This window comes from Cyprinodon variegatus, unplaced genomic scaffold (genome assembly GCF_000732505.1).
Source record: "Cyprinodon variegatus isolate N-32 unplaced genomic scaffold, C_variegatus-1.0 Scaffold206, whole genome shotgun sequence".
Taxonomy (NCBI): domain Eukaryota; kingdom Metazoa; phylum Chordata; class Actinopteri; order Cyprinodontiformes; family Cyprinodontidae; genus Cyprinodon; species Cyprinodon variegatus.
In genome coordinates this window covers 759,611-768,663 of record NW_015150659.1, presented here as the reverse complement: position 1 = coordinate 768,663, position 9,053 = coordinate 759,611, and the positions used below count along the sequence as shown (strand labels likewise).

Genomic DNA, 9,053 nt, shown 5'->3' with positions numbered 1-9,053 from the left:
TTGAGGTATGCCCAGAAAAAACGTTTATAGCCCCGGCCTGTATTAGAGACCGGCCATTATTTACCTCCTCTGACAGCGAGACCGGCCATTGTTAGAGACCCGGCCGCTATTGGAATACAGGCCAATATTAGAGAATTTACGGTATGTATGTATATGTTTTATAAATGGAAAAGACTTACACCAACACCATTGCAACACTGTACTATTAATCACATGAGCAACCTTTTTTTTTTAAATTAAAACCCAAACTTTGCAATTTTTTGATGGTATCAGTCCTTGGCAGTTTCTGATAGGGGCGAATGGAGGCTTCATAGTGAGGGCTACATGAGATTGAAGAATAAAACTCAACTCAGTGTTTCTTATTAAACAAATAAACACTTATTTGTTTTTTTGCACTGCTCTTAACATTCCACATCAATGCCTTTTGCAGCATATCTCTCCTATACTGTTTTACATTTTGATCACTGCTGCACCTTATAAATGGAAATGTTCATTTTCACTGCTAAGCTGCTCCTCATTCACTGCTGGAAAGCTGTATGTACCAAAATTTCATTTTGTATACACTCTGTGCATACAAAATGACAATTAAGTTTAAGTCTAAGTCTATGATTTTCATTTATCACAAACTTTATAATTTCCATATTTGATTCTGACTTGCATTGTTTTTCCATTTTCAGATTTTAGATTAGTTCTTGTTGGAAAGACTGGATCTGGGAAAAGCTCCAGTGGAAACACCATCCTGGGGAGAGATGCATTCAGTGCAGCAGTTAGTCAGTCCTCAGGTAACCAAAATATGAAGGGGTCTGTGTGAACAGTACTTGTGATAAATCTGTTTTTTAGGTTTCTGTGTGTTTGACTCAGGCTCAAAAGACAGCAGGAAGGTTGGTTTCTGATTCGTTGGTCTGGTCACCCTATCACTAACTGCACCCTCAGTTCAGTCCCAGTCCACTTCAATTCAGTCCCTCAGTTGGATCAATCGTTTGCTAGATCCCGCTAACTCTGCAGAGCTTGAATATCCATTATCCAACTTCAAACCAGCCTCACCTCGGTCGTTAGCAACTGAGTTAAGAAGATGGGCCGCTTCCTACAGATTCTGAAAAACGACATTGTTGACATCTGTGTCCATGTGTGCCGCTAACTGAAACACACAGTCTGTCAGAGCGTCCAAACTACGGTGACCAGGTGTCGTCTTTTTCACGGACATGTCCTACTTTCCATACCTAAAAATAATGTCAGGGGGGAATTTCAAAATCGTCCAGGATTTTGGTCGACTACAGTGCAGCAGAACCAAGCCATGAGCTCCGGGAACTGGTTGGGGAACTCACGCGGAAGGGGGGAGAACCCAGAATCTTCTTGCTGGAAGGCAGCAGTGCTGTCCACTGCCCCACTTTGTGGTCCTAGAACCTCATCCACTATACCTTTTACTATATTTAAAAACATGGATATTTATATTAGGATAATACAATGGATATACTATGGTTACTCCAGTTTCTCATCTAAAAAGAATGTATGTATATAGTCCTATGCTTTTGTAGGATTTGATAAAATGATGTCTGTATTACAACAGAGAAAGACAGATTGAAGAGAATAGGTGAAAAACACTTTTATTATGAAAGACAAAATAAGGAAAACCTTTCAGGAAATAACAGATTTTTGTAAGGGTTTATTTCTAAATTATGGTCGAAATAAGTACAAAAAAGCAACATGCCTGATCTGTAACCTCACAAATGTGTATGTTTGTATATGTATGTATGATTTCTCTAACAGTTTGAAACGACTACATCCCTGACAATGCTTCTTTGGTGCTTCTGCACAGTAAATTTTGCAGTGTTAAAGTGACACTTTCAGAGTTATCTTTAATACCTATCTGAGTGCATTTGGTCCCACTAAATTAGTGTTAAATGAACTTTATATTGTGTATATCTTATTCCAGTTGTTGTTACACAAACTCTAAAAGAGTCAAAGTGCTTTGACACTGCATATTTAACTCTGTGGAATTTACTGTGTGCTCAGTCTTGTGCCACACTGACACTGTAAATCTGTTTTTTTTTTACAGTAACGAGGCAGTGCTGTAAGGCCAGTGGAGAGCTGTTTGACAGAAATGTGACCATCGTGGACACTCCTGGCCTCTTTGACACTTCATTGCCAAAACACACCATCAAAAGAGAGATCTCCAAATGCATCAACATGTCGGCCCCCGGGCCTCATGCCATCCTCCTGGTCATAAAGGTGGGGCCGTTCACCAATGAGGAGCAAGATGCTGTAAAGCAGGTGGAAGAGATCTTTGGGGAAGATGCTTGGAAATACACCATGATACTGTTTACACAAGAGGATGAAACCAAAGTAGATATGGAGACACAGCTGCAGGAAGCTGGACCAGAGCTTGAGAAGATTCTTAGAAAAGTCAACAACAGACATTCAGTGTTGAACAACCGTAGAGCTGATGATCGGAGTCAAGTTCTGGAGCTGCTGGAGAAGGTGGATAAGATGGTGGCTGAGAATGAAGGGAAGCATTACTCCAACTACACCTTCCTGCAGGTGGTGGAGATGCTGGAAAAGAGAGAATTAGAGCTTAAAGTGTTTTATGAGAAGGAACTGAAGGAAAAGGTCAAAGCTGTTGAGCAGAGGTACGAGCAGATGCTGAAATCTGCTCAGCTTGACCAAGCTGACTTAAAGAGGAGACTTCAGTCGGAAATACAGGAAGTTAACAGATTCTTTGAGGTTTTAATACGACACAGACGTCAGGTTGTAGAACAGAGCGCACAGGAGGATTCAATGGAAGAGATTTATAAGTTTCATAAGACCTTAAAGCTGTAGTTTAGTTATTAAAGACTCAAATCCTCTTAGATTGATGATGAACAAAGTTGTTAGCCACTCATTTACATTAGCCGTGATTTTGTTTGTTGGTAACTATATTTAATTAAAACCAACTATAGCATGCTAGAGTTTACTTGAACCATATTTTAAATCCTTTTTAAATGCAAATAACCCTTGTACAGACTCATATCAAGACTACATAAATTAATTAATACTACAGCTAATTATCAAGTATTCAGCTCCAATATGGTTCTTTATAAAGCTTCTTTTACATGAAAATATGCAGAATTCAAAGTAAACAGAAGTGTGGCTTCTTACTGCGTGTTAAACGTCTTGCATGGAAGGAGAAGATTGATTTAAAAGATAAAAACTAAACTGGAAACATTCTAATAATAATCGTTGTTTCGATGTTTATTTACAGCAGTTAATATTTAAAGAACAGAAAAAAAAACTGTCCATTAGCAATGGGGATAGACCAAACAATAGGAAAAATATAATAAAGGTTGCACAACTAAAATATTGTATGATCTACTGCATAGACCCTAAAGGTCTGTTTGTATGAACTTCTAATAAAGACATTCAAAAGTTCACATATAAAACTTTGTGGCACTAAATGCTCTCAAGGAACTGCTGTATGAGAGCCAAAAAACAAGCAACAAACTCATCTGTTCTCTTTATAGTTTAAACATTTTGATGGTAACTCCTCATTCTTTATGAAACGATACCAAAATACTGATTAATAAAAGATATCTATAGTATTACATAATAAAAAAAGCACTTTTATAGCAATACTTTTGTCTGAATAGTTTATGAATTAAATTGCCGTCTCTGTTGGCTGATATTACAGTATATTAAATGACTATTTACTTCACATAAACAATCAATAAAACCACACTAATAATAATAATCCATACCAGATAGTTTCAGTTGATATGTTTGGTTTGAAGGTCTGATGCTTTTATCGATCTGTGTTTTTATGGGTCTGCGTTGTTTTTATTTTTTTCTTAGTCATATGCAGCCCATTGAAGAAAATACTTGCTGACAGCTCAACATATTGTATAATATCCCCTGTACTCATCCCCACTGATGTGTATTTTTGCAAGCGTTTTATTCTCAGAAAGTGGTGGAGTATTGAGAGCAGAGTGTCAATACCCCTTTTTGGGATTAATAAAGAATGTTTTGAATTGAATGGAATAGCAGTGCACACAGGGCTGAGGAGGCCCTGCCACAATATAGCTTGCTTCTTACTTAAGGAAAAATGTTGATCTTATGTTAAGAAAAGATGGACATAAAAGCAATGATTGAATTAAGGACTGGATAAGAGAAACATTAGTTTTTAGCCCTTTTTTCTTTACCTGAATTTATGATTCTACTGCAATGTACTCTTTTTTTTAGTTTTCTTTTTTCTATTAATTTACACCATTTTAAATTGTTTTCTAACTGAATTGTGCTATACAAATAAACTGGTTGTGCATAGTCTCATTGATTTTTCAGCAATTTTTTTTTTTGTCTGCCTTTTAATTGCTTACTTTAATCATATACATTTTGGATAGTAGTTTTAGTTAAATTACACAAACCTAGTTAAGGAGTTCAATTATTTCCCTTATATTTTTTTTAAATAATTTGAAGACAATTTGAATTTATTCCATACGTGCAGGATGTATTGCTTGAGAATGCCGGTAATTGAATTACTCTTTTATCTATTCTCCTAATATCATCACCAAATTGGACAAGTTTTTATAGAGTAATAATTGACAGAAAAAATATGAAATTTTATGAAATATTAAATCACATAATTTCATACAATTATATGACATCTTATCTTCATCTCTGTATCTTTTGTTGTTGATTTTGATGTTTAGAGTTAATTAGAATGAGTCTTAAAATCATTTGAAATGAACATCACCACCACGTTTTAAGATTTATTGATAAATGCAATAAAAAAAGGGGCAACTATTCAATGCAGAATGAATTTGAAACGAGAGCAGTCATTTCTAGCTGCTGCACTGAGGTGTCTGGACTGAGAGTGAATGTCGCTGCTCACACATGCAGACAAAGTTGGCAACTCTGACATGTAGAAAGTCTGAAAACCTGAACTTCCTGTATTTTGCCTTGACATTTATAACCTTTCTTCTTGTATTTTAAGGCCCACCATGGTAACAGGCGTTGCTATGCAGCTGCAGCCTCCTGCTGCGTAGAAAGGGGTGAAGAATGCAACGAAAGCAGTCTGAGGCCTTTACCAAGGCCTCCGTTCCATAGTCATCACTCTGTTGACCAACCAGAGGTGGCGGACTGGACGTTTGCCAGGTTCGGCGGTCCTGTGTCGTAGCCCATCTTCTTCATGTCTTTGGTCATTATGTGAAAGGAGACAGTGACGAAGCCTTGAGATCGAACCCTCGTTACTGAAACAGAAAAAATCATTTTAGCAGCAAGAAAACCTAGTAGGTGACATCATCAGGTTGTTATGGAAAAAAGTATTGACTGACATTCTCGGCCTTCCCCCTGTGCCACCACTTTAGGGTCGGTGTATTCGGGCCGTCGTCCTAGCAACCAGCTAAGCAGGAGAAAAAATGTTTAAACTAGGTGAAAGAAAACTCTGCCTACTGTTCAACAAAAACTTTTTTTAAACTGTGCTAAACTGTGGATTTTATCTATTTTTTGTCCAGCTGATGAGATTCAAGCTGCTGAGAGAAGAGTCCGACTCACCCTGTGAACTTCTGCAGTCTCCACGTGGGCTCAGGAACAAACATTGGGATGGTTCTTGTATATCTGAGAAAGGGAAACAGATTATTTAATGTTCTAAACTTAAATACAAAATTTACACCTCAAGTTTCTGAAGCGGCATCAGCACCATTCACACACTTAGATGAAAGCTGTACTCACTGTCCAGGTGTGAAGGGGATGTGAGTGGCTCCGTAACCCCTGACCACATCGTTACCAAAAACATCGGGTCCGTAGACGCTCACCACAAGCTGAGGCCCTGGAAAATGGACAGAAAGTTGCTCCTCAGTAGTTCCTGGTATGTTTGCATCACTAAGTCTTTAATGACCCCTTGGTTCAATTTATAAATAGGCTGAAGGCTGTTTGATCATCTCAAAAACAGCTTTCATTTGCCACCAACTGCAGGTTTCAAAATTGCTATAAATAACCTGAAATTATTGGTTTAAAAAAATGACATATGAAATGTCTGGGGCTTAATAAGTTTTGATTTATATCAAAAGGATCAGCAGTTCACAAACCAAATATTGTATTTTTAATTACAAATAAACCTTATATAGCTGACAACTGAGCTTCATCACTACTGTATGAAATGGAAAATTGATCGGTAGATTTGTGCCTTTGGTACCTTTTTATCTATAAAACTATCCTCGGATTGTTCCAGCCTGATTTATTTTCCCAAATGTCACTGAGACAAAGTTCTTCAGATGTTCTCTGGAATCTGAACTAATAAATAAAAAACATTTCCTTGTCAACCTGGAAAATACAGCAGATGCTCAAACAATCCTCACAAATGACATTTAAATCTTGATCTTGTGGTTTTAAGTCCATCTAGTTCTGTCTTTAACAGCTGTAGAATATATGAGGTCTGTATGCAGCAGAGCATGGTATGGAGCCTGATAGAGTGCTGTTATGTTCTGCCATAAAAAAGATGATCAACATCTTTAAATTCCAGAATATAAATAATATATGTGGTGTCAGTAAAAATGTGAAATCCCTTGGTCATTTTATTACCGAAGACCTGAAAGATGACGATGAAATCAGCACAGAGTTGAATTTAGTACGCTCAGGTCAACGATCTCTCCCATAAAATCTTTTTTTTTTTTGTTTTTTTTTTTTGCTCAGATTCTTTTTAAAGCATACTGTATACCACTATAAACACGCTAGCCTGTAAAGGAACATGTAAAACTGTTTAAGCTCTACAGCTGTGGAGACTTTGGAACAGATCTCTTATTGGACTTTGGGTGGTTATTTTTTGATGACTGCATGTGTGAATTTGTACTATTTGTTGCTTTTTGTTGTTCAGTAAATGTTGAATATATATATATATATTTTTATCTAGACCTTATGTCTGAAATAAAGCCTTTCGATGAGACAATCCTGAGGGCTTCATGGCCAAAAATAGTTCAGAAGCAGTACTACCAGTCCCTGGAGCAGGAAGGATCATCAGCTTTGACATATAAAGTAAGTGAAAATAAAATTAACCTTTTAAAGGGCAAATTAGCATTTTTGATCACTTGCATACTCCTTAAAAATGGAGTCCCCCCTATCCCTCAGTGTGGTCTAGAAGCACAAGATCTATATCCAGCCATTCAGCAAAGGTCCTACTGCGTGGCTGCACATCTTATTTTGGCATTTGACCAATTAGATGAGCCATTAAATGATATATTACCTACTGTAAATTGAGTTGGAAAAAAAAGTTAACAAGTCAAGAAAAAAAAGGTAAAAAGCTATTTGAAAAAGTTAAAAAGTAAAATAAAAAAGTTAATAAGCCTAGTAAACAATTATATTTAAGTTAATAAACAAAAAAATGTAAGTGCAAATATCAGCATTAATGCCTCTAAGGTTATGTTGTACCAAATAAAATGTGTTTCTTTCACTCTGTGTTTTTCATGAATTTCTTATAGAAGCACATTTGTTATTTTTCTTAATATATTCGGGCAAGTTGGTGTTTCTTATTACATTGACATTAGTTTTGCCATCAAAATATCCATTTTTTTTATGTTCCAAAGGTAATAAGGTCTTGTTCTATTCCAATAACACTATTAGCTTGAAATTTAGATTTCCAAAGGATTTCACTGAGTGCCCAATAAAGGGTTAAAGCAAGAAATGAGAGCTTTTAAGCGTTAAATGCTTACATCCAGAGGGATTTGTACTCTTGAATGTTGTTTCCAAAGGAAAGTTCCATATTAACCTGTGAGACTGGCTGCTTTTGGAGCTTATTTGTGTGATGCCTTCCTCCAAACCCTTAAAAAGGAAATACAAACAGTCTAGTTAGTGTTGAACATCTACAACATAGCAGTTTAACTGCTAACGTTTAAAACGAGCAACAATTAGAAGATGCTTAAAGCAACACATCCATGATAACTCACTGTGGTGGGAGCCCAGTCATGGCCGTACACGTAACAATATTTGCAGTACAATTGGTCATAGTCTGGAAACTGTTAGGGATAAAAACAACAAAACGTTACTAAAGGAGGTGAAAAAAGCTCAAGAGAAAGACTCAAACTGTAAAGTGCTGCTAATGCTAATGCTAGCTACTTAACCATAAATAACCACCCACGTTCGCTCCCTCAATCTGTCCGTTTACAGATAAAAGAAACACAGACGGGTTGGTTGTTGCCTCCATCATCAATCCGTTTAGCAAAATATTGAAGTTTAATGATGTAAGCCGCCGCTAACCGTTAATTCGATATCGTTGCTAAGGCAACGTTTGTGCTTCCCTACGGCTCCTGTGAGGATCAAAAAGAACAAGGGAGCAAAAAATAATGTAATGTAATGAACAACTTTTCCAATAGAGGGCGGCAGTGTTCCAAAAACCGATTAGGTGAAAACTAGAGCAGCTGCAGCAGAGCCGAGGCTCAAAGGCTGTTTACTGCGTAAAATCACTAAGAAAAACCAAAAACAAAGATTGTGCAATGCGGCAACCAAACCGTGAAAACATCACCATTATTAAGGAAAAACACAAATTTGTTGAAAGCTACAGTTATAGAATAAATCAAACGGTCTTCACATTGTTGTGGTGCTTGATATTTAAACATTTTTCCAGATTAATCAGTCTTTTTGTTGCCTACTTTTATTTATTTTATGACAGGAGGTGCCTTATGAGGGAAGCTCGGCTTTTTGCGAGTATTTTTGCTATTTAGGCTCAAAAAGTTAAGCTTGCTGAATAATTTATGACCTTTTTTGCGCAGTACATGAAGGAGAATGCACATTCTTCCAAATCTTTGAAGAGGATTTTTTTGTTAAACAGTGGATTTTTCCATTTAGTTAATATGTCATTTTTTTGGTTACTTTCTCTTGATGGTAAGTTGCATCCCTTAAATACAGGGATGAAAGTGTATTAATAAATCAAGTCAAGATCAGAAGACACAGCATGAAATATATAGAAGTCATTCAAAGCACTAAAAGGACAATTGCATTAGTGGGAGCAGAATGGAAGACTCTGATGAACAGAGCCAATAAAAAGCTCATGTTTCACATATAATCCTTCCTGAGCTTCATACTTCAATATGATA

At 36.7% G+C, this 9,053-nt stretch overlaps 2 protein-coding genes across 2 annotated transcripts in view; one reads left to right on the top strand and one right to left on the bottom strand.

The window, feature by feature from the left end:
* The window catches only part of LOC107088095 (GTPase IMAP family member 4-like), a 9,764-nt gene extending 6,442 nt beyond the window's left edge, over positions 1-3,322 (top strand). Inside the window, exons 5-6 of the mRNA XM_015380035.1 lie at positions 678-782; positions 2,057-3,322. Coding sequence (XP_015235521.1) covers positions 678-782; positions 2,057-2,817 — 866 coding nt within the window. The 3' untranslated portion in view covers positions 2,818-3,322. The remainder of the gene's footprint in view (positions 1-677; positions 783-2,056) is intronic.
* Positions 3,323-4,744: 1,422 nt separating this feature from the next.
* Positions 4,745-8,262, bottom strand: b9d1 (B9 protein domain 1). The gene is made up of 7 exons (XM_015380034.1): positions 8,099-8,262; positions 7,908-7,976; positions 7,674-7,782; positions 5,701-5,797; positions 5,524-5,586; positions 5,304-5,371; positions 4,745-5,219 (listed from the first exon to the last, which is right to left on the bottom strand). The coding sequence occupies exons 1-7, from the start codon at positions 8,165-8,167 to the stop codon at positions 5,080-5,082; spliced, it is 615 nt and encodes a 204-aa protein (XP_015235520.1). The 5' UTR covers positions 8,168-8,262; the 3' UTR covers positions 4,745-5,079.
* Positions 8,263-9,053: the final 791 nt, after the last annotated feature.